At 40.5% G+C, this 26824-nt stretch overlaps 1 protein-coding gene across 2 annotated transcripts in view; it reads right to left on the bottom strand.

The window, feature by feature from the left end:
- ADK (adenosine kinase) overlaps positions 1-26824 on the bottom strand; it is a 616356-nt gene that overhangs the window by 539286 nt on the left and 50246 nt on the right. Inside the window, exons 1-2 of one of the 2 annotated variants that reach the window (XM_021006124.2) lie at positions 14242-14366; positions 3170-3244 (exon numbers count right to left, since the gene is read on the bottom strand). In XM_021006124.2, coding sequence (XP_020861783.1) covers positions 3170-3244; positions 14242-14255 — 89 coding nt within the window. In that variant the 5' untranslated portion in view covers positions 14256-14366. Of the gene's footprint in view, positions 1-3169; positions 3245-14241; positions 14367-26824 lie in introns of those variants that run through there. The other variant, XM_021006126.2, reaches the window with a different exon arrangement.

Raw genomic sequence — 26824 nt, 5'->3', positions numbered from 1 at the left:
TTAAAAAAGAATCCTTGTGTTTCTGAACTTCTGGGTGTTATCAGACTTGATACGATTTAGAATAAAAATCTGAATCTTCTTTCTTCTTCATCTCTGTGCAGATATAATTTAAATGATCAAGAAGTAGATCATTCCTAGCCCACTGTCAGTACAACTTAAGTTTTAGAGAATGCCTCTGATAATTTGATAGAAAACACCATTTTAAAAGAAGATAAATACACCAACTGCCTCTGAAATCTTGAAAACTCTCACTATATATTCTGCTAAACATCTTTTTTTAAGCATTTTACTTGCAGCAGCCAGCAATTATTCACGGAGGACTCACTACATGCTTAGCGCTATGCTACGTGTTATTGGCCAAGAAAGTACGAAACGATCCTGTTCACATGGAGTTCGCCATCAACGTTCAGCAGTCTTCTCTTCATCAATGCTTATTAATGGCATCCCGTGCTCCTTATATGGCGAACACTTAATCATAAGCATAGTAGGAACAATAATATTTGTATTGTAAATAACAAGGTAATGAGGAGCAGAAAAAAGCAAACGGGAATGGAGAAAACAAGAGGAGATAAGGGAAAATGAGGCACCTGTTTCTCTGTAACATTCAGTTTCAACTATAAACTGTTCAGGAAATGACTAAGGGCAAGAATTGGAGCAAGTTTAATTTAAGAACAGGGTAAGAACCAGACGACTTGCTTAAGTATGTTTAAAGCCCTACATTTAACCTAAATAGGAGTCGGAACATGTTAAATACAAGGAGGAACATTGAAACAAGCTACTTGGTTAAGGAATGAGGCAGGTTACAACCTGGGGTCAGAAATCAGAAGGCCAGCAGTCTAAGCTCAACTCAGCCCTCCTACTACTACTCCCCTCCCAACTCTTCCTTGCTAGGCAAGACCAGTAACCAAGCTGTGCTTTGGCTTCTTTAACTTTAAAACAAGGAAGCGCTTTCAGTTCTAGAATTCTGATTCTAAATTTTTTGTTTTTCCTGTTACCATACAAATGTTTTACATGTTTTTAAGATTTTTTTTTTAAGGCAACTGGGGTTAAGTGACTTGCCCAAGGTCACACAGCTAGTAAACGTCAAGTGTTTGGTGTGAGGCCACATTTGAACTCAGGTCCTCCTGACTTCAGGGCAGGTGCTCTATCCACCGTCCCACCTAGCTGCCCCCAATGTACTTATCTTGGCAAAAATTATTTAAATCATAAACATTGTGCAAGCTCCTAAGCATTAGTATCTTTTGGGTCTTTCACAGTCTTATGCAGCATTTATTAGCAATTTATTGTTGTAATGTTTTAATTGTATTGTTGTATTGTATTAACAACACAATTCACTGGTCAAGGAGTTCACTAGAGGTCTAATAATAACAAATAATATTTTTATGTCAAATTAAAATTTACAAAAGATTTTAAGGACGTTAGCTTATTTAACTTAAAGTATATGCTGCAAGTATAATTTCTGTTTCGCAGATAAGGAAACTTAGGGTCAAAGGCATTAAGTGATGCTTCCACAGTTACACAGCTAATATTAAGAGTTAGAGAAGGGATCTAAACCCAGAGCCTCCTAAATCAAGCACACTATGACTTCACACTATCCTATTATACATTCCTTAAGACAAGTTGAGTAGCCAGTTAAACCAGTTCAACTCATAAAAATTTTAAATGTACAGCCAGATCTCGATTAGTGCAAAAAATTTAATTCCCTAACGTAGAAGGATGCATTTGAATTCATACTATTTGGAGTTATAATTACATAAAATATGACCACTTGTTCCTCCAGCATAGTATAAATATGCAGTGCAAATTCTGACAAATCAACCATTTCATGGGATTTATTTTTCACAATAATTAAGACCCAGTTCGAGTTTAAGATCAACTATAAAGAGATTTTTAAAAATTAAGAAAAATGCTTATTCCTTGTAGCTAAAGTCCCTAAAGTTCATTTTTTCCCCTCCAAATCCTGAAGGGTTAAGGTTAAACCCTTCCATTTTTAATCAGTTTCTTTCATCCTGCTCCCATTATTCCAATGGCCAAACTTTTGCCCACAACATCACACCACTGGTACCACCCATTCTCTGCTTTCTGGCAGCTTACAATTAAAAACCCTTCAGCTGGCCTTTTGGCATCTGCTGTGCCTAAGACAAAGAAGCTGCTTGGAGCTCCCAACTATGCCAAGACAGAGATACCAAGCCATCAACCACCAGATTACTATCTAAAAGACCTTTAAAGAAAACAAGATTTACAAAAAATATCATGTAAGTGGGAATACAAATAAAGATGATACATGTAAAAATCTATAAGTTGATATAAATTTACTCTTAGCATTAAAAAAGATCTGTGCAGAGTTAGCCTCTACACACTTCCTCTTTACTCAACTTAACTGTTTTCCCAAGTCCTTTCCTGCACTTTACCCAAAACTAACAAATTTTCCCCTAGGCCAAAACTTCTATTTTAAATAAAGCTTAGTCAAGAACTACCTGGATGAATTAAGTGGGAGAGATGGAGAGAGGAAGGGAAGGGAGGGAGGGAGGGAGGGAGGAAGGAAGGAAGGAAGGAAGGAAGGAAGGAAGGAAGGAAGGAAGGAAGGAAGGAAGGAAGGAAGGAAGGAAGGAAGGAAGGAAGGAAGGAAGGAAAGAAGGAAAAAAAAATAAACTCACTAAATTGTTGCTCAACAAATGAGATACAAGTCAGTTATAGTTTTTTTTGCATTAATTTCCAGAAGTGTGAAGCAACAATACCAAGGATTATACTGGATGCATATTTATTGAAGCAAAGGAAATAAAACAATGGCTAGCCAATATCGGAGCAAAATTAGTCAATATAAAAACAAACAAGAAAATCTGAACTGCGTTCCATTTTGAAATCATTTTTAAAAGACTAATACTATAGGAGATCAGTGGTATTAACAAGTTTATGGAAAATAATACATTAAGGAAACATTCATTTAATTTAGAATAAAATTGTAAATGAAATTGTACAAAGGCTTTCCCATCAGCAAGAAGGACCAAGTACTGAGTCACTCTGTCAGACAGCATCAGTGCCATCAGGCCCAGTCCTCATAATCTGCAGGGGTTCTGGGTTGTTTGTATAGCACATTGCATTCTAAATTTTTATCACATTTTCCCTCTAGTCCATTTTCCACATCATATACAAAGCTTTTGAAACTTACTTATCGAGGAAAATTTTGTCCACAACTGCAGAAATGTCAAGAAGAGGATTTCCCATTCCAAAAAGAATATTTTCCCTGAAAAGGAAGCACAGTCACAAATTAGGCAATTTTGTAGCATAGTTAATCTAACAATAAAATAGTTAAGTGTTAAGTCACTGAAGGTTCAAAGTCAACTTGGAAGGTTTCCTGTGAAGTGCAGCAGGGATCTGTGTTTGGCCTAGTGATGTTTTTGATATTTTTATCAATTACTTGGATGCAGTGGTTAGCTTGTATTCTTATTCAATCTGCCTTTGACACAAAGAAATGGCAGAACTAATACACTGTATGATAGTAAAGATTCTGGAGATATACTGTTCTGTGTGAGAAAACAAGACCTTGGCTGGACCCAAGAGGTTGGGAAGAGAAGGTCATTCTGGACTGGGAAGTTAGAGCTAGGTTCAAAGGAAGAGAAACTGGACTGGTTCTATTTGGTCCAAAAGGACAGAAGAAAGATCAAGAGCTGAAGGTTAGAAAGAGGGAGATTTCGGTTTAACAAAAGAGCAATTTAAAAAGTGAGCGTGGCTGGGGTCCCTACTGAACCGGCAGGAAACATTAATCTCTAAAACAGGGTCTCAGTGTGGAGATCTCTGCAGGGTGAGAAGTTAGTTAATATTCTTGGTACATTACATAACAATATTATCATTTTTAGAAAACAGTCGGAAACATAGAGCAGAGCAGATAATTTTTGCACAATAGACTCTCTCTCAAACTGCCCCATGCTCATTCAAAGCTCCCTGCCCAAGGGAATGGGAGTAAAAGAACCTCTCAGGCTCTTACTAATTACTCATTAGCAGCTTTTATAAGACTATATCGGTGGCCCAGGGCTAATTTCACTGAGAAATAACTGGGATATGAGTACAAATCGCTGGAAATATAGTCCAAAATCTACAGTGGAAAATCTATTACCAAGCAATGAAGAAAATGCAAAAAAATTGTAAAAATAAATTACAAATGGTAAAATATACTGCTAATGCAAATAATATAATTCACTCACATGCTAACTATATGAGAGTCAATCTGTTAAGAAATGAACACTAAGAGGCAGCTAGGAGACGCAATGGATAGAGCATTGGCCCTAAAATCAGAAGGACCTGAGTTCAAATCCAGCCTCAGACACTTGACAGGTACTAGCTGTGTGACTCTAGGCAAGTCACTTAACCCTGACTGCCTGGAAAAAGAAAGCAAAAAAAAAAAATGAAATTAACACTAATAACCACTGTGGTATACTTGCGCACACTTGGATGCAATAATAAAATTTAGGCAATAAGTATATTGTAACTACAACACCTCTCAAATTCATGCTGATCGAGGAAAAGAACTGAAAACTGAGAGGATGCCTATCAATTGCGGAACGGCTGAACAAGTTGTGGTATATGAATGCAATGGAACACCGTTGTACTATAAGAAATGATGAACAGACTGACTTCAGAAAAACCTGGAAAGACTTGTATGGTCTGATGCTGAGTGAAATAAGCAGAACCAAGGGGGCAGCTAAATGGTACAGTGGATAGGGCACGGGCCCTGAAGCCAGGAGGAGCTGAGTTCAAGTCCAGCCTCAGACACATAACACTTACTGGCTGTGTGACCCTGGGCAAGTCACTTAACCCCATTGCCCAGCCCAAAAAAAAAAAAAAGAAAGAAAGAAAGAAAAAGAAATGAGCAGAACCAAGAGAACGTTGTACACCATAACAGCCACTTTGTGCGATGACTAACATTAATAAACTTAACTCTTTCCAGCAATACAAGGATATAAGACATCTCCAAAGACCTCATGTTGGAAAATGCTATCCACATCCAAAGAAAGAACTATGGAGTTTGAATGCAGATCAAAGCATACTATTTGCTATTTTTTTTTCCTTCTGTTGAGTTTTGTTTCCTCTTTCTGGTGGTTCCTCCTATTGGTTCTAATTCTTACTTACAACATCACTAATGTGAAAATATGTTTATTATAGCCTATATCAGATTGTGAGTCATCTTGGGGAGGGTAGTGGGGAGGAAGAAGGAGAAAAATTTTAAACTCAAAAGCACATAGAAGTGATTGTTAATAAATCAAAATAAATTAATTTTTAAAAAATTCATGCTGATCAAAGCTCTAAAACTAATGTTAAGAATGAGACATTCTAAAAAAAAATCACTAGGAAATAAAAAGATTCTCCAATGAATCTATTCTTTGCCCTTGATCCAAAAGTTGCCAACTATACTAATAAAGTACTGATTCCTCCATGGATCCACTGACTTCACTCTGTTACAGAGCCACAGCTTATATACAGCCTTGACTGCAGGAAAAATAGTACAAAGCACTTGCATTGTTGATGAACTTGGGCTCATGAAAGGCACCATGTAACATAGTAACTGCAGGCCACAGGATTATCATGTTCTTCTTGTATTTGAGGATTTTGCTGAGTTAAAAAAAATTCTAGCTTCTAACAGAAAAAATTCATCATAAAAAATACATAACCTCCCAATTATCCGCTATTACAAAGAGGAAAGTAACATGGACATATCAGAGTCATTAATACTTAGCTTTATGATACGCCAGGGGTTCTTAATTTGGGATTTACGGATAGATTTCAGGGAGTCCATGAACATGAATGGGGGGAAAAGTTACATCTTTATTTTCATTAATTTTTTATTTCCTTTATAATCCTATTTTACTTTATGCATTTTAAATTATGATCCTGAGAAGAGGTCCATACGCTTCACCAGACTGCCAAAATGGTCACTGACACAAAAAAGGTTAAGAACCTTTGAGATATATTATATCACCAAATCACATGATTTCAGACTTGGAAGAGATATTAGTAGCCATCTGTTCCAAGCTATCCAAAAAAGAATTCCTACAACCACATAACTAAATGATTACCCAACCTCTGCTTGAAGACAAGAGTGGGAATTACTCCCTTCGCACATTCCAAATAGTTCTGTGTGCGAGATGGTTTTTCTTGAAATTTAGCCCAAAATTTGGCTCTTTCCAACTTCTACTCACTGCTCATGGCTCTGCCCTAAGGAGCCAAACAGCACAAATGTAATTACAGTCCAACATGACAGCCCTTCAAATGCTGGAAGGCAGTCCACCCTGAGTCTTTTCTTCTCCACTCTTTAGCCAAGAAAAATACCTAGTTCCTTCCACAAGCCTTCACCTAGCATGAATTCAAAGCCCCTTTACCAGAGTCTCTACTGGACACTGCCAGAGTGTCAAGATCTGCCCTCCACGGTTTAGGATACCTAGAACTGAATATACTGTGCCGGCTGTAGTCTGACAAGGTCAGAGTGCAGTGATTATCTGTCTTTTTTTCCTATAAACTACACCTCTTTTACTAAAACTCGAAGGAGCAGGAGTTTCTTGACCTACCACATCATCACTGATCACTCAAAATGAAGCCACTTCAGTCCCTTAAGACTCCAAGGCAGTTCTCTCTACCTTGCATTTGTGAAGACTGCTTTAACCCAAGTTTAAGACTTTAAGTCAATGATTTTTAAACTACGCTATACCAATCATGTCTTCTCAAAACTGTTAAGATTTGTCTAGAGCCCCTGAAAACATACTGGACCGAATATAAATCAAGGCAAGTGGGCCAGCAGTGTCCAAAGAGAGAAGGAAAACTGCTTTAAGCATAAAAATTATTTGTGCATAATGCCAAACTATGAGCTGCATGAATACAAAGCTTACCAATCTTTTGATATATACAAATGCAAGTGTCACTATTTTTAAAAAGTTCCTAGGCACTGTGCTGATAAATATGAAAACTCCTATAGCCCACTACTCCCATACAAAGAGGAGAGAGACAAGTAATCAACAACCATTTACTTACTGAGCACTTACTTGCTAGGGACCGGGCTCTACACTAAGCATTGACGATACCAAGAAAGACAGAAACACAGTCCCTGCCCTCAAAGAGCTCACGTGCTAATGGAGAGAACACGCATGAAATTGTACACAAGGAATTTCAAACGAAAGGCACTAGCAGTGATGGGCTGACCAGGAAAGGACTCCTGCAGAAAAGAAAGCTCTAAAAAGCAAAAACCACGTGCAAAGAAAATGAAGGCTTGAACCCAAAAGAAACTTTAAAAATTAACTGAACTGTAATCCACGTGCTATCACCCTTGGCCTTTTACACTCTAGTTTAAGAACGAACATTGAATTTGGAGGGGAATACTTCAACCCATCCATTTTATAGATGTGCAAACTGCGGCCTACTGAGGTTATGGACTTGTCCAAAGTCACAACGGTCATAACTAAGTGGCAGATCTGGAATTCACACTCAAGTCCCCAGGAACTCAATTCCAAACTCCATGTTTTTCCACCATATCACATAAGTTTGGTTTCTAGCTGTTATTAAGATTCTATGAGATGTGTGAGAACAAGTTTACAATTTCATTGATAAAACCAGAACTTATTTTGCATTTGCATACCAAGTATTAACTAGTAATATAAGAATTTATGACAACTTAGCAATAGATGAAATCCTAGAATAAAAACATTCCCTAATCAACCTCCTTAATCAAATAATTTTAGCTGTGGAAATTAATGATCTTTATAAGTCACTAAAAGTATTAAGTCAACTAAAGTGTTCACTTTGTCAAAAGAAAATAAGATGCAACCAAAGTTTATGGACACTTGAAATATTATTTTCAGCAAAACATAAAATTTTCCATTTATGAATATCCAAATTTATTCAAAAAGATAACCTGGCAATTTATAAAATATTTCACAATAAACAAGCAGCAATCTCCCTTGAAGCACTTAAAAAGTGTCAGTTTTTTTCAATGAAAAGAGCTGCTGAATAAACAAAGGTGAATGGGGTATATAATTCAATTCTGACTACAACAAAAATCCCTAAACAAAAAATATTTCTAAGCTTAGTCAAAAGCTTAATGATCTCAAGCAATATTTGATTCAATAAAACAATCTGGACAATCCTTTGGAAATCCAAGTAGAGGTCAAATCCTGGGACTACAGTGTCACTTTGAAAATGTAAAAGGTCAAATTATCCTGTGAGGAGCCACTAAGGCAGGAACCACTTCAATCTTTTGCAGGCATACAACTCAGTACTCAACAAAGTAGTAGGCACTTAAAGACTTGTCAATCAATTCTTCTAGATCCACTAGCCATTCCCTTGTCTTCCCAAAACAAAACAATCTTCACTCATCACTCCCTCATACCCATAGTCTCTCCACCTATTAGAAAGCTCCTTCAAAGTAGAAATTGTCTGGATTTTATATCTGTAGCTCCAGTGCTAGCACAAGGCTAGACATACAATGAGAGCTAAATAAAAGCTATTCATTTATTCACTCAGTAATACATGTTCCTGGGTTTTATGTACCAAGTGTTGAATACATAAAGTGTCCTAAAGGTCTTAGAGGAGCTTTGAGCTCTTAAAGTTTACTTTTGGGACACTCCTGTATATGAACTTGGCTTGCATTAGTGCTCCAAAAAAAGCTGTACTTTATTAACTCTGGATTTAAAGCTTGTCTGACCAAGGCTTTATGTATTTTTGCTGAAAGGTTTCATCTACAGCAATACACCAATTATGTGATAAGCATGATATTCCAAAGGATTTGAGAATAGTTTTACCTAATGTAACAGAAAAGCAAACAGATACAACTCATACGATTTGGAGTTCTAGAAGAAAAGAGACTTCCTCAGCAATGACCTACTTATAAATACGAGCATCAACAGCTAAATAATGGCATGATAGCTCTATAAAAGATTGCTAGCTTTACAACTTTATGGCAGTGTAGAAGTATTTTTAAAAACCAGTACATGCATCACTTGCATCAGTCACACATTATAAAAAGTAGTGGTGGTGTAATGGCGATGCGGTTTGGGGTTGCTTTCAAAAACACAGTCTTTTCCTTTTAGGCATCCAAGTCCCATCACCCCATCATTCAAGAGTCAGGAAAACTTAAGTTCAAATCCCACCCCTGACCCTTACCATCTGGATGACCTTGGAGAAGCAAGTCACTTATCCTCTCTGGGCTTCAGTTCCCTTATCAATAAAAAGGCAGCCCATCCGTGTCTGTGACTGATTTGACACAAAGACCCATTACAGAAATATTCTAATATAGTTTGAAAGTCCCAAATTTCAAAAGTCTGCCTATCACAAGGAGGCTATTTCAGCTAGAGAGGAAATTCGGTATGGAGTGGTAGGCTCAGGAGTCAATGCACTTGGCTTAGAATCCCGCCTCAGACACATAACAATGTAATCATGGTCAAATTACCTAGCCTCTTTGAAATTCAATTTTCTCACCTGAAAAATAGAGTTAATACCACCGGGAGATCCTACCTCTCAGGGACCCGGGAAGGCTCAAAGAGATAATCAACATAAAGTACTCTGCAAATGTTAAAGAATATAAATGGCAGTTCATTCATTATTCAGTCTTATTTTCCGATTTCCTGAAGTCTTTACTCCAGTCAATAGCACCACACCCATCTACCCAAAGAAACCTTGCAAATTAGGCACAGCTGAAGATGTGGATGTGGCCAGGACCCAGGAACTTTGAGTAACTGCAAAGTCTAGTCTGATGTTAACCACATCTTCCACCATCCTGAGCTTACCAAGTAGAATCAACATGAAGGTTAGAGTCCATACCAGACAGCACCCTAATCACAGTGGGGCATTTGTAAGGAACTGTCCCCTTTGGAGATGCCTGGGCCTCAGCTGGGAGTCTATCCCCACCCAATTCCTTCCGAAGTGGTGAGAGTGACACTAATTAGTGGTATTCTGTTTGAGGGTTTTTGGAACAGCCCATACTATGCTCCCTCAGACATCTGCCAGGGACCCTAAGCTAGTGTTGAATCAGTAGAAGAGAAAGGGAGGAGGACAGATTTGTTTCCTGTCTACTTACTGGTTGACCTGTTAATCAACATCAGTGCTGTCATCAAGGCTTAACAACCAATTCATACTCTTGCAGAATAGCCTAATGCTGACTGACAGCTAAACCAGGGTACTGGTGGAAAAAGAGAAAGGGACAGGGATTCATCTAGCTCAACTTTTATGCATAAGGTCTTGAGTCTAGAATATCTCAGATCAAAGATTACTTTTGGCCCTGCCCTAACACATAACTAAATGGAGCACCAGGGCCACACTTGATCAAAGAAAATATTTCCAATTTCCCAATTTCCACAGCCCTTCCAAACATAAAGCCATACTAGCCTACAAAACAGAGTTAGGGTAACAAAGGAATATTCAGGGTCCTTTTGTGCACAGATTTTCTCTAGTCTGACTTTGCCCTGCCAAACGAGAACAGCAGCATCAATTCCATAAACAGTTGTTTGCTAGGATTCCTAAAGACACTGACAGGATACGATATACGTTAACGACAGGGGATGAAACAGTGATTCTTGAAGGATAATTAATTTTAAAGTTTGTGATTTTAGACTTTCCTCTAATAACTATCAGATGAAGTAGAATACACACATACACACACATACATACATACATACACACAGAGTAACAAAAATTAAGAATTTTAAGTTAAATCCATTAAAGTGTGAGAGAATTTTTTTAAACACTGTGCTGACACAGCGGAAAGAACAGTGCATTTAGTCAGAGGATCTGATTCAATCACCCATCCACTAGTTACTACCCACATGTCCTTAAACCAGTAACTTAGACTAGGCTTCCTCACCTGATTTGCAAAACAAGGGGGCTGACTGAACTAGATAACCTCTAAAGTTGTAAATCTATGATACAATGACAAGCATTTGGAAATTCAAAATAAGGGGAGAGGTCAAGCATGTCGTCAAGAATATCAGATAAGGTGAACCAGGGCTCCCACTTGTCTCTAGGCATCAACTTGCTTTCTCCATTAGGGAATCATGGCATGACTCCCAGAGCTGATGCCTAGAGAGCTCTACCTCTCCCATCTACACAGTTGGTATTTACTATATACAAGGAATACATATATTATTGTTGTTGCAAATCACTGACTTTTTTTAAACAATGGTAAATTGGTCTTTTTTAAAATAAGAAAATGCTCTAGAAAAAAATGTGCTTCTCACATGTAAGAAAATGCTCTAAAATTCAATCCTTACTGTGAAATGTGACATTTTATGACATGATCAAGATACAATTCCTAAAACAGTTATCAAAGAATGCTTGCTCAGCCATTAAAAATTTCTCATCTTTAACTTCCTTCCCAAGCAACAGGTACTCTGAGGATTAGAAAAGGGGGGGGGCATATATTTATTATTCTGTGTTCATCTGAATATAGGCTAATCTTTCCCCAAATACGGTTTATAAAATTTAAGTGCAGCCTATAATTACACTTTTCAAAGGCCAACTAGCTTAATTGGAGTTCATGCTTCAATACCAGGAAGGAAGATTAAGAAGCCACCAGTGGATCTGCTGTGGAACTAGACTTTAAATGATTACAGAAAAGATTGTCTTCTGAATATCTCTGGAGACTTCACAAAATGAACTTTTCCAAACCATGGCAGGTGGTGAAAATTACACAGAGTAAGTAGTGCTGGATTTAGAGTCAAGGGCTCAAGTTCAAATCTCAGCTCTCCTTACCACTATGCCTGAGCTTCAGTTTCTTCACCTGTAAAATGAAGAGATTGAACAAGAAGACCTTTGAGGGTCCCATCCAGCTTAAAATCTATCACTATATGAACTATACACCCTTTCTGAGCTAAAATTCTGACTATCACTGTAGGGTAATCATACATAAAAATGAGACACCTAAAATTGGAAGAATAAAAACTTTGGACATGGAAGCTTTCATAATAAGTAAAACGTAAGCTCCTCAAGGGGTAGGCTGTTTCTCATCAACGTGTCCCTAAATTTCCCCCTAAAACTAGCCCTCCTCCTAACTTCCCCATTTCTGTAAAGGGTTCTACTCCCCAGTCAGTAACCAGGTTCACTGCTCTGGAGTGACCCTGATTTCCTGCTCTGTCCCTCTTCAAGTCTTGTGGACTGTTTCCAGGATATCTCTAGCATTTACTTGGCTTGTCTGGTACTTTCCTTTCTACCCCTTCTGCCACCACACCAAATTCATGGCCATATCCTCATCATCTGATGCCTGAACAGCAGCCCAATTGTTCTTCCTGCTTCCTCTTCTTCAGCTCCACAATACATTCTCCACAGATGGCAAATTAATATTCTGAAATATTGACCAACCATGTCATTTTCCTACTCAAGAAGCTTCAGTGACTCCCTACTGCCCCTAAGATAAAAATCAAAACACATAGGATCATAGCTTTAGAACTGGAAGGGCCTATGAAGTTTTCTGAACCAACCCCCTCATTTTATACATGAGGAAACTGAGGTTCAGAAAGGTTAAGTTATTTGCCCAGGGTCCTAACTCTATCCTCTCAAGTAACAACATAATAAAACTCCACTATTTGATATTTAAAGCACTTTACAATCTAGCTAGAGTCTAACTTGACAGATTTACTTCACAATATACCCCTTTATGAAATCAAGTCCAGCCAAACTGGCTTACTTGCAATCCTCAGCGCCTCCTACCTCTGTTCACTTACATAGTGTCCCCCATTTGGAATGTCTTGCCCCCCAATGTCTGGTTCCTTAGAATCCTTTCAGCTCAGGTGCTATCTCCTACTCAAAGTCATTCCTGATCTTCCCACTTGTTGGTGCCCTCCTCCCAAAAAATCACTTTGTATGCACTTTGTGTTTACTACTCTGTATACACGATGTATCCTTAGGGGCCAGAGATGTCTAGCTTTGTCTTTATATCCTCAACGTGACAGTACAGTGCTTTAGATGTAGTAGATGCTTAAATGTTTGTTGAATGTTACAAGTCAAAACAGGGTAGTTCTCAACTTTTAAATAAGCCTTTAGAAAACAGCAACCACCTACACAGAAGGCATTCTATCAGATTCTTAAACAGAAAAGGCCTTCAACCTGTTTATACAAGGACAGGTGGCTTTGTGACTACAGCATATAAGATCAAGATTCTACTCCCACTCCTCCACTTCCCACCATGTACAAATAAATACTCAGGCATGGTTTACAGAACTCTAGTTGAACTGAATTCCCTAAGAATTAACTTTTAACCTCTAACCACCTATAAACTGAACCTTGTCCTACTGGCAACTAAACTGGCAAGAGATCACCACCTTAGCCTAAATTCTCTCTATTCATTCCCAGCTCTCCTCTCTCCCCCATAAATAGCTGAATTCACAGCTACAGTGACTGGAAGTGGGCTGGGAGTGGGAGGGAAACTCACCTACTGTTAGAGACAGCAGGAGTCAACTCCAGCTTGGAGTAACATATTTTGAACCATAGGAGACAAGCCTTATAGTCCCCATTATGTAAATATACGCTAAGTTCATAATCATCTTGTCAATGCTCCTATTTTGTTCTCTGTAGAAGCAATCATATGAAGAGGGGAAAGGGAGGAAGGCTGATCTGTTTCTTTCCAGCATCTGTCTTCCAGAGAGAGAGACTGACAGACATCCACTCACGTATGGCACCAGTGGCAAGGGCACCGTTCCCGAAGTGAGAAGGCCTGGGTTCGAGTCCTGGCTCTATCACCTTGGGCAAGTTGCATAACTTCTCTGAGCCTCGGTTCCTCTTCTCTAGAATGAGTCGGATGGACTAGATCGCTTCCAGCTCCATCCTTCTCTGACTTCTGTGAGTGGCAGGGATCAAGGGTCTGAATTTTGCAATGCCGGCGACGGCAGAGGCGGCCCCCCGAACATGCCCCCTCCATCCTTTCCAGCTCTGGCTTCCCGACCAACTCCTCCCGCTCCCGGACTCTTGGCTCCTAGACGCCCCGCTAAAAAGGGGATGCGACGAGTGGGGACGGACACGCCGTGGGCTCTAGGTCCCAGCCCAAGGGCAGGGGGACCGCCTCGCACGACCAACTTCGCCCGGACAGGACGGACAGACAGACGGACTGACCCCCTCGAGAAGTTTGTCCCCGAGCCCAAACACGTGGGCTTGTGGCCCCGGCGTCCCCAGCGACTGCCCCAGGCCGGCCGTGCGTGGGGAGGGGTGCACGATCGGGATCGCCCTCCTGCGAGAAGCGCCCCCCGCGGGCTGCCCGACGACTCAGAAACCTACCTGACAGACTGCATGGCTGCCCCTGGGTCCCCAGCGCCGCAGCGCCCCGCCGCGGCCGGCCCGCTGCTCCCCCGGCTCCTGCCCGCGCAGCCGCGTCCTCAGGCACTCTCGGCCGGCCGCTAGTCCCCAGCCCACCGACGCGCACACACACACGCTCACACACAGACTGGCGCTCACACACGCTCGCGCCCGCCCGCCACCCGGCCAGCCGGCCAGCCCCCGCCGAGCCCGGCCCCGCGCGCTGATTGGCTGCGGCCGCAGGGGGCGGTCCCGCGGTTGTCAGGGAGGGGAAGCCGGGAGAGGGACTAGCAGGGGTGGGGAACCTGCGGCCTCGAGGCCACATGTGGCCTTCTAGGTCCTTGGGTGCGGCCTTTTGACTGAGTCCAAGTTTTACAGAACAAATCCTTTTATGAGGAGATTTGTTCCATGAAGTTTGGATTCCGGCAAAGGGCCGCACGTGAGACCTGGAGGGCCACATGTGGCCTCCAGGCCGCAGGTTCCCCACCCCTAGACTAGGGCAACTACCCAGCTCCAGGAGACGGCGAGCCCGGGCTTGCAGTCGAGCCCGCGGGCGAGCCGGTGGCTAGCACGCGCGGTAGCCATCTTGGAAGCTGGCAAGAGCTTGCCCTCCTCCCCCTCAACCTCTCACGGCCCCTAGGGCGGACGACCTGAGGTGTGTGCCCGCCTCAAAGATGGCCGCCTCACTGAGCATCAGCCTCACCGGTCACGTGGTTTCGTCCTACACCTGCACGCGCACCTCACCCCAGCAAGACCCGGGAAGGGTGGAGACACGGGGCCGGCAAGGGACGCTCGCCTCCATCCAGAGGGTCCTCCAAGCCAGGGGCGGGGGCTCTCCAAAACAGCACGGGAGGGGGAGGGGCGGGGGGGGGAACAGCTTCAGAAAGTCAATGGGCAGCTGAAGAAGAAGACTTCGGCGCTGGGCACTGACCCCACTTAGAACATCCTGACACCTCGAATCTTCTCCATCAGTCAAGCAACAATGACTTATTAAGCGCTACTATGTACCCGGCACTGTGCTGCTAGGCATATTTGTACAAAGAAACATTCAGAAAATGTGCAGAGGCCAAGTTCCCTGTTTTATAGAGGTTAAGGGACTTGTCATGGGTCACACAGCCGGTTAGTGTACAAGGCAGGACTTGACCTCAAGTGGTCCAGCACTGTTCACTGCACCATCTGACGCCTGCCCTCGGGTATTGACTATTCAATTCAAGTCACTTTATCAATTCAATCAAACAAGCCATTCCCAAGCATCTACCACGTGCCTGACCCTAAAGGAGGAGGCAAGGACAAAAAAAAAAAATTAGACAATCGATCATTCCCTGCCCTTCAGAAGTTTATATTCAACGGAAGGTAGGGAGAACCATATATACACAGGTAACTCAAAATGCATATAAAGTACAATGTAATTTTCCAGGGGAAGAGCTAACAACCAGGGTGGGGTTTAGAGGAGTGAGAATTCGGAATGCAAATCTCCTTCAGAGGTGAAAAGAACTGAGGAAAGAACTCTAGTCATGAGAAAGACACCTGAAGGAAATGTTTAACACCTAAAATGAGAAAATCTAAATTTCCTTTTAATTTCCAAAAAAGCTACTCCTAGACTACCAAGGAACTGTGACTCAATACTTATGTCTCACAAACTACAAATAGCTGTGAGGTTAGAGCCCTATTAGACTGTTTGTACAATCCCGTTGTTCATTGTTAACCATTTAAAGCATCAATTTTACATTATATTCCAAAGTTCCAAAGTTCCTCAGAAAATGCTGCTCTGGGCATAGTTATTTCCCTTTCTTGTAGAAAATATCTACCCAGAATGAAGTTATGGGCAAGAGGTGGAAATCCACTGAGCCAGACTTTCCATGCATGGTATAAGCTTGACCACAATGTCCTCAAACAGAATAAGCCAGCTGTTTCTCTGAACTAAGACACAAGACTATAAAGTAGAGATGCCAAGTAATTCAATTAAGCTTCCATCTAAAGTCTGAGTGATTTTAGAATAGGATCCATATAAATAAAAATGTATTGACAAAATCTTTGGGAACCAGTTTTAAAGTGTTAATTTTTAATATGATCAGCCTTGAATAAAACAAAAAACCAGTCTATAGAAAATATTATTTCACTTACCAAAAGACTTAACAAAGTTGACCCCAAGAAAAATGGAGGAAGTATTTTGGGTGACATTGCACATGTTCCAACATTCCCTACATCGATTTAAGATATTTTAAGAGCTAATTATAGACCTGAAGAGTCACAGCATATAAAAGGCTACAAGGCTCAACCAGGGTATACCCCTAGAATCTGGAAATAAGGTCAGGAAAATGTTATTCTCAGAAATTTTTCCCTTGACCCTGTCACCTTCTCCAGCTATGATTTTATCTCCTCCTAGTCACTGCCTAAACTTCTAAAAAGAGCAATCAAGTCTTGCTTCTATTTTTCTCCCTATCCATATTCCTCAACTCTCTAAATTGTGGCTACTCTGCTGAAATTATTCCCTCAACATGTAACAATGATCACATCTTAAAGAACAGAACCAGTGACCTTTTCTCAGATTTCATTCTCTTTGACCTTGCAAAGAAGAAAGCACTGGATTTGGAATCAGAAGACCTGTGTTCAAATTCTGCCTCTGTCACTATATATATAACTTTGGGCTTCTATGGGACTTTTTTTCCTCAGCTATAAAATGAAAAGATTAGACTAAGATCCCTTCACATATCCTCCCTCTTTCATGGTATCTTCTTATACTTTGGCTTCCATGATCACTTCTCTCTTTTTTTTTGTTGGATTCAACTATCCTTATTTATTCATTCAATAAGCATTTCTTAAAGACAATGTTTCTACCAGCTCACTAAGTGCAGGCATCCACCAAGACTCTATTTCCCACTTTGCGCTCACATTCATTCTCTTGGCAAGATCATCCACTCTGGTGGTTTTGTTATCCCAGTACTGGCACATAGTAGGAGTTTAAGAAATACCTGTTGGTTAATTATCTAGCCTCAATCTCCCCTCTGAACTTCCATCTGATGTTTTATTTCAATTCAATAAACACTAAGCAATAGATGTTTGGGGGAGAACAAAAATCCATCAGATGACCTCTGCCTTCAAGGAATTTACATTCTATAATTATTTGACATACACCAAATTATAATTTTTAAAACACTTAACAATACGCTGTTGTTCAGTCATATCTGACTCTTGATGATTCCATGCACCATACTGCCCATGAGGTTTCCTTGGCAAAGATGCTGGAGTGATTTGCCATTTCCATCTCCAGTGAATTAAGGCAAACAGGTTAAGTGACTTGTCCAATGTCACACAGCTAGTAAGTGTCTAAGGCCAGATTTGAACTTAGGTCTTCCTGACTCCAGGCCCAGCACCTTATCCACTGAGCCATCCAGCTGCCTCTTGATAGTGCATTAGAGGGATGCAAAACAAAATGCTAGATGAGGAGAGAGCTTATTATCTAATGGGGTGATTAGATAGATGGATAAAGCATTTATTAGACATTTACTTTATGCCTGGCATTGTGCCAAACATTGGGAATACAAATACAAGTAAGCAATATAGTCTCTCCCCTCACGGAGTTCCCACTGGAATCACAGAACCACAGGTGGGAATTGAAAGATGGGAACTGGAGGAAGGACAATAAAGAGAGGGGAGCTGGAGGGAAGGGGAACATTTAAAGCTGGAGACCAGGAAGTAGGGAAGCCTGCTTCCAGGCATAAGACAAAAGCTCAATTGGCAGAGTTCAGGATGATTTCGGGGGAAGAGTCCAAAGATCCTTGGTGGGGAGAAGGGGATGATGGCTGGAGTGAAGGAAATTAAGGAAGATTTCCTTCATGAAGGACGGAGCATTGGATTGGGCCTCAAAAGAAAGTTTAAAAGCAACAAATAAATTAAAAAGAAGCCATGCAAGCTATAGGGTACTTCCTGAACAAACTATAGGGGATACTTCTGGAACAATGAGCAGTCCACTTTGGCTGCAGCCTAGAGTACGTGGAGAAGGCCGATGTGATATAAGGACTGGAAAGGCACAGTGGTGCCAGATGAAAGGGAACCTTGAATGCTAGGTAAAGGAATTTCAACTTTATTGCAAAGGCAATGAGGGGCCACTGAAGGCTTTTGAGGAGAGGAGTGACACAACCAGATTTCTGCCTGGAAAATATTCATCTGGCAGAGGTATGAAAGCGAGGTAGGTGAAGGGAGAGCGGGAAGGCAGCAAGACTATCTAGGAGTCTATGGCAATAATCCAAGCAAATGGTAATGAGCTATCAGTGGCTCACTGAGAGGAGAGGCCAGGTGCAAGAGAGATTATAAAGAGAGAAACGAAGGCATTTGTTAACTGATTCAATGTGAGAAGCTAACGAGGGGAAAAAGGCAAAGATAACAAAGGATACAGAGAAGTAGCACAGAGTTAAGAGGAAAAAGAAGTCTAGGATATTTCTGACACTTAGGAAGGAAAGAGGATCCAAAAGGAAGTCTTCAGCACAGATGAATGCTCCAACCATTAAGATTCCTGTGAACGTGGACCAATGCACAAAGGAGCACTTCAATTTGTGTGTCGGTAGATTTAGGGACTTTGAGAAAACAGAAAGGATTTTACAAGGTGGAGGAGAGAGTGGGTGGTAGAAAACAGAGGTATCTTCAGTCTGGTGATAAACGATAGGAAGGTAAAAGGAAGGCCTTTTAAAGGTCAGGGAGACCTGAGCATGTCTGTAGGAAGATGGGAAGAAGACTGGGGAGAGAAAAAGATTAAAGACGCATGTGAAAGGATGACTGATGGAAGCAGGATGATTCCAGGATGCAGGAGGAAAGAAGATTAAAAAAATGGCAAGATTAGCCTTTTCTAATAAAAGGTAGAAGGCAGTTCTGTGAACACAGGAAAGGAAGAAGGGATAGCGACTAAGGGAATTCCATTCAGAAAGCCTTAGTCTTCTTAATAAAGTCTAAGACTGCAAATGTAAAGGGTTGATAATGAGACTGGAGTCTCCAGGACAGAAGGGATGGTTGGTAAGCGTTGTTTATGACTTGTTAAGAGGAGTACTAAGCAGCAGTGACAAAGGCCTCAAGGTTCTGGTAAGCACCATAAATCCACAGATAGCAAAATTAATTCTGTTTGTAACTTTCTCTAACAACATTAGCCTGCGCAGGAGAACCAAAAGAACAAATGCACAATTATTACAGTAACATCAATAAAAAACCACTTAAAGGAAATTGAACTCTGAGTAATGGAAAAGCTAATTAAGGGCATGGAGAAGAGATACAGAAACATTTCTCTCTTACCAGTCAGTTCCTTAAACATTTGTTAAGTGTCTACTATGTGCCAGGCCCTGTGCAAAGCCCTGATGATACAAAAAGACCCAAAAGATGATCCCTGCCCTCAAGGAGCTCACAATCAAAGGGGGAGACAATAAGTCAAAACATTATGTACAAACAAGCAGGATAAACAGGAAGTAATTAAAGGGCAAGGCACTAGAATTAAGAGGAGTTAGAGAAGGCTTCCTGTAGAAGACAGGATTTTAGTTAGGACTTAAAAGGACTCTAGGAAGGTCAGTAGTCAGAGTGGAGGAGGGAAAGCATTTCAGGCACAGAGAACAGCCAGAGAAAATGCCAAGAGCCAAGAGATGGCATATATTATTTGGGTACCAGCCAGGAGACCTGTCACTGACAGTGGCACTGGATAGAAGAGTAAGTATCAGAAGACTGGACAGGTAGGAGGGGTGTAGGTTATAAAGGACTCAAGGCCAAACAGGGGATTTTGTATTTGATCCTGAAAGTGATAGGGAGTCTCTCGAGTTTACTGAGGACAGAAGTAACATGTTCAGACCCACACTTTAGGGAATCACTTTGGTGGCTGAATGGAGGATGAACTGGAGTGGGGAGAGACCTGAGGCAGGCAGACCCACCAGCAGGCCGCTGCAGTAATCAAGGCACGAGATGATGAGAGTCTGCACTAGAGGGAGAGGAAAGAGGGAGGTATATTTGGGAGATATAGCAAGGGTGAAATCATAAGACCTGGGGAGTGGGGGGGGTGATAGGGAGGAGTCCAGGATGACTCCTGGGTTGTGAGCCTGAGGAACTAGAAGGATGGTGATGCCCTCACCACAAAGAGGCAGGGAACTAGCTGCACAGAACAGTGTATACGTATAGACAAGGCTTAGGTATGAGATATTTTTGCTCCAAATTTTTTTTTGTCATAGGGAAAGGATGGGGAAATGACCAATATAAAGATAAAGGGAATCATTAAAATGTTTTCTTTTGTTTTAAGGATGGTGGGGATAATACAAATATGAAACATACATAGAAGCACTGCAAGACAAATAAAATGATACAAAGAGAAATAAACAAAATCAGGAAAAGAAAATACACAATGACTACAATGAACAAGAACAAAGCCAAAGAATTATAATGACTAAACTTGGTCTCCCCAAACAGAAACAAGAAACCATGCCTCTTCCCCTTCTTTGCAGAGGTGAGAGACTTATTTTAGAACATTGTACACGCTCAGGTACAGCAGATGTCTTGGTTAATTTCACTGAATTGCTTTCTCTTTATCTCTTTTAATCTTTGATATGAGGGGATGGTTCTCTGAATGGAAGAAAGATGTCTGGAAATGGAAGGTATCTATCTAGTGTCTACATGTATATGTATATATACATACATATATATACTCAATAAATATGTATACAAATACATTAATATATATTAAAGAGCACAGAGGCAGGAGCTTCAAATGCTGACTCCAAGGTATAGTAAGCAGGCTAGTTTGGCTGGAAAGCAAAGTTCATGAAGGGGAATGATGTGAAATAATGAGGTTGAAAAGCAGGTTCAGTGAAAATAAGGGAGATCAGAAAACAGACAGTTGTGGTCAAAGAGTAGAATTTCCAAGTTAAGGTTCCTACAGGTGGTTTAGTTATGAAGTGTGACCATTCCAGTGAGCAGCTGAAGTATGGGAGAGAACATCTTTGGAACCCTTCATAATCTGATTCCAAACTATCTTTCTAGCCTTGTTTTTTGCATTAATCCTGCTCACTCACCCTGCACACCAAACTTTTTTTCCTACACACTGTACCCCTACTTTGTGCCTATAAACAGGCTGTCTCATACACCCAGAATGCCATCTCTCTTTAAATCCTTTGATTCCTTTGAAGCTCAGATCAAGTGACACTTCCTACAAGAGCTATTTCCTGACCCCAATGCCCCTTCCCCCCTTGATTAGTGCTTTCAATATTCCCACCAAAACTTATATTGCCTACTGGACATCTCAAACTGGATGTCCTGTAGACATGTGAAACGCAGTATGTTCAGAACTGAACTCATTATCTCTTCCCCAACTCTTCCCTATTCCAGTTTTCCCTCTCGCTACTGAGGGTATGACCGTTCCCCTAGCCCCTCACAAACCTCCCCATAGCCAAGTGGCCAAGTCCTGTTGGTTCTACTGTAACTTCTCTTGCATATTCCCCTTCTCTCCTCTGCTACTGGCAACACCCTAGTGTGGTACCTCATAACTTTACACCTGAACTATAGCAGTAGTCTTTGCTTGGTTTCTCTACCTGAAATCTCTCCTCACTCTAGTCTACCCTCCACTCAGCTACCAAAGTGATCCTAAAGTGATTACTTTGACCGTGTCACCCCAACACACACACACACACACACAGAGTGCACTACAATGCCTCCATATTACCTCCAGGATCAAATATAAACTCATTGGTTTGGTTTTTAAATCCCATCATAACCTAGCATCTTCCTTCCTTCCTACTCTTCTCATGCTTTGTTCCCCTCCACTCCATCGCCACTACTCTTCTTGCTATTTCTCATACAAGAGACTCTGTCTTCCAACCGTGCATTTTCACTGACTTTCCCCAGTGCCTGAATCACTTTCTCTCTTTGGGGTTATCCTCACCCCCCCACATCCTGTTATTTGCCAAGGTCTATCAATTTTGCCTCTATAATCTCTCTTCATCCATCACAATTCATGTTCTCACTACCTCTAAACCAGACTATTACGACAGCCTCTTAAGTGCTGATTGGTTACCTCTGGCCTCCCACCTCCTTCACATCTTCCTAGAACACATCTGACCATCCCAGTCCTCAGCTAAAATGTCAAGGGCTCTCTTTTACCTCCAGGATAAAATAAAAGCTCCCTAGCCTGGCTTTTCAGGCACTTCCCAGCCAGGCTTCAACCTACCCTTCTAACTCTGACATTCATTACTCCCCTTCACACTCCTGCATCCCATCCACACTGGACTGCTAGTTATTCCCTCATCCTCTACTGCCCTAACTGCTTCTATCCATTCACGCAGGCTGTTCTCCATGACTGTGATCATTTCCTCAAAATCCCTACCTGCTGAATCCTTTGATTTAAGGTCCAGCTTAAAGAAAATGATTTCTTTGCCTTTATCACATTCTACTATTTATCAAATAAATAAATCTATGTAGATAGCATATATCCCCAAGTCAGATTATAAGCCCCTTGCTAGCTTATTATTATTCCCATTTTACAGATCAGAACCCTGAGGCAGACAGGTTAAATGATTTGCTCAGGGTCACAGAGCTAGTAAATGTCTGAGAATTTGAACTGAGGTCTTCCTACCTCCAAGTCCAGCACTCTGTGTGTACCTAGAGTGCAGCAAACACTTAAACTTTTTTTTTTAATTGAACATAAATTAAAATTTTCCAGATGCAGAAATAACCCATCCCCAAAATACTTGCAGGAATAATGGGTTTGATGGTAGGATTAAAGGGGTTTCCTTAGCTCTCCCTGCCCCATTCTCAGGGAGAGATCATTCTGAAGCACATAGAAGGCAAAATACATTGTGATCTGCATTACAACTTGAGATGAAATTGTTTTTTGAGTAACTGACAAATTCTCACCTACCGAACTAAACAGTCTCCAAAACTCGGGCAAGAAGAACAAGGGGATTGACTCAGAAAAGGTCTCAGTGTGGTAAGGAATCTCTACCCTGCTTATTGTACATACTGTCCAGAATCACACTGCTGTAACTAATAGATTCTCCAAGAGGAAGAACACAGGAGTAAGACTTTTTTAGTGTTTATCCAGCATTATTCAAGAAACAGAGGAAATCTATATGACAGACATAGGTATCTAGATTCCATGTACTCTGAGATCCTGTGACAATGGCCTACTTGCAACTGGGTACAAAAGACTCATCTGGGGGCAGGTGGCACAGTGGAGTGAGCACTGGCCCTGGAGTCAGGAGGATCTGAGTTCAAATCCAACCTCAGACATTTACTAGCTGTGTGACCCTGGGCAAGTCACTTAATCCCATTGCCTCTCTGCCCCAACCTCTCCTCTCCCCGCCCCCAGTAAAAAAAAAAAAAGAAGAAGAAGAAGAAGAAGCAGCAAAAAAAAAAAAATGCACTAAGACTCTCTCGCAATTCCAGGCATCTTCTCTGGCTGTTGTTCCCCATGCCTGGAGTACTCTGCCTCCTCTTCCTCCTCCTCCTCTTCTCGAAGAAGCCTTTCCTGCTAGTGGCTTCCCTCTAGTGATCATCTCCAAGTCATCCTCTTGGGTCTCTCTTGTTTGTAGGGAGCTCTTTGCACAGACTCCCCCAATAGACCGTGAGCTCCCTGAGATCCAGGACTATTTTTTGCCTTGCTTTGTAAGCCCAGGGCTCATCACAGTACATGGCTCATTGTAGGTACTTAATAAATCCTTACTGACTAACTGAATCAAGGATAATTCTCCAGGATCTACCCACAGCCTAGATGAACCACCCTCAAGCCCATCCCACTTTGTTTATTCTGATTTCATGCTCACTAAGCACATTTTCTTATTAATAATTACATTTATATGAATAAATTCCATTTTATGTATAATTATGTATATGTATATCATACATGATATATAACTTTTATGTGTGAATATATATACAATAATTTCCCCAAATATTCTGCCACTGAGAAAGCGATCCACTAAATGGTGGCCATAAGCATTAAATCACTGAAAAAGTAGATTACAAATTCAACAGACAGAATATAAATTGTAATCCCATTATAAATTAATAATAAGTCAACTCCTTGGGAGTTTACTAAGCATCACTCTTGGGATGACAAAATCCATTTCCTGTGAGCGAGAACCAGGGTGTTGCCATCACGAGAAGCACAGCCTTTTTCTCCTGAACGACCAGAGCTGGAAAAAGGCAAAGAGAAACTGTACTCTTTAAAAGCAATGTTTTAAATAAACATTAAGTCTGTGAATACATGTGCATAATATTCAAAGAATTTATCAAATTGAAGCTATTTCCCCTCGGAAAAAAATAACCCCTCCCCGCCTACATACACACTTTTGGTAAGATACACTGCATTCAAATATTCTTCCTACAAATATTCTTCTTTAGTCTACACAAAATTTTCAAAAGCTTATTTTTTTCTTAGAGTGAATTTAAGAACTAGTCACTTCAGAATTTGTAAAAGGAAAGCTTTCAGCAGAAATTTGTGGTCAATCTGTTTTTTACATGTGATTTTATAGCAGAAACAGAGATCCAACTCTTCAGTATTTGTTTTTCCAGGTAAAGGAAGGCTCTCTTTCTACTCTACCGCAATGTCCCCCACTCCTGTGATACAAGTCTATGTGTCCATGTACATCCCCACATACATACATTCTGCCCCTATAGAGTTAGTCAAAACATTTAGCAACTTTTTATTCAGTCAATAATTCACTTCAAAGTCAGTCCTTTTGATAAGAACTGGAGTGTTTTTCCAAAACTAGACAATGTACTATATGGGAAAAATGAGTCTCTTCCAAATTTTAACCTAAGTGTCCTTCCAATTCAATGCTTAAATCAAAATAACAATGTCAAAAAGATACAATGACCACAAAGCATCTATCTTTACAAGATTTTGGGCTGGTAGGTCGAAGATTTAAAGAGCTTGGCAGTCAGCTCATCCATATTCCAGACCACAGGGATCAAGCTCCGCAGTCAAACTGGTAGTCAGCGCCAGAGCCAAGATTCAAATCCAGCATTCTTTTCTGCTGAAAAATCAATGAGACTTTATTGCTGTTACTAATCCATGAAAGCTACTTTGCCACTATATCCTAAAAACTACCTGGCCTTTCCATCAAACCTGAAGCTGAACCTTCCTATGTCTATAAGGGAAGGGGAAGGAGCCTTTATTACGTACCTACTATTTGTGAGGCACTATGCTAAGCACTTTAATAATTATAGCTAGCATTTGAAAAGCACTTCTTATGTACCAGGCACTGGGGTTGGTGTTTTACAATTACTATCTTATTTGATCATCACAACAATCCTGGGAGGTAGATGCTGTTATTGTCCCCATATTACAGGTGAGGAAACTGAGGCAGACAGAAGTTAAATGACTTGACCAGGGTCACACAGCTAACAAGTATCTGAGGCTAGATTTGAACTCACATCTTCCTGACTCTAGGCCCAGTGTTCTATCCTGCTATAACACTTAGCTGGCTCAGTTTGTACAATTAAATAGAACAAGTTCTTTGAAAGAAGAAAGTGACTAGACTTTGTTTTTGTACCCCTACTACTTAGTAATAATACAGTGGTGTAGAAATAGTGCATTTGTGCTATTGTTCCCAAAGATGTCTTAATACCAATGAAAAGTGTGATCCCTCAAATAACAGCAACATTCTCTTCAAACAGTATCACAGATAAGGTGGGGAGACATAAGTTAACTAAGATTCTGAAGGTTGAGTGATTTGCCCAAGGCTAGACAAGTAATAATAATAATAATGAGAAGCAGAATTTGAACTCAGATCCTCACTCTAGGAACAAGTGGTTTTTCTACTATTGTACACTACTTTCTTATATAAGCACTAATGTTTTCCTAACGCTATCAGCTACTACATATATTAATGTAGACATGTACTTTATTTTTTGGAATACACTTTCTACGGAAAATATGTAAGTAAAATAATATTTTCATTGAATTCGAGAGCATTTTCTAAAGAAATGCTGCAATAAATTCTTTTGTAAAATAAGTCTTTTTTGTTACATAACTGCCTCATGATTTGTTATTATGAGTTCAGACTTTTATACATTAGACTTCTTAAACTGAGGCAGGACACACAGAAATATATGATCTACAATCTTACACAACCAAAATTGAGGGTGACATTAATATCACAAAATCTCAGAATTAGAAAGGATCTTTCCAACAAACATCTGAGTAGCAATTCACCCCGAAAAATCCCCAACAAGTACTTGTAGAATCTTCACTTAAAGACTTCCAGCACCTTATCAGCAATACCATTCAATATTGTTTTAGACCATTTAAAATAACTAAACAGTATAAAATACCGGAGAGTATGCTTGCTAAGACAGATACTGCAACTACATGAACATAAGCATAAAATGCTTTTTATACAAATAAAGTCTGATCTAAATGACTGGAGTAGTATTTATTGTTCATGGGTAGGTAAAACCAATATAATTTAAAAATGATGATTTGACTTAACTAATCTATTTATTCAAAGCCATCTCAATTAAATTGCCAAAAAAATTATCTTACTGAGTTAGGAAAAATAATAACAAAGTTTATTCGGAAGAACAAAACATCAGGAATTTCAAA

Source organism: Phascolarctos cinereus, unplaced genomic scaffold, assembly GCF_003287225.1.
Source record: "Phascolarctos cinereus isolate Bilbo 61053 unplaced genomic scaffold, phaCin_HiC Scaffold_3;HRSCAF=262, whole genome shotgun sequence".
Taxonomy (NCBI): Eukaryota; Metazoa; Chordata; class Mammalia; order Diprotodontia; family Phascolarctidae; genus Phascolarctos; species Phascolarctos cinereus.
Note: the sequence above shows the minus strand (reverse complement) of the source record. Positions and strands in the feature narration are given on the sequence as shown.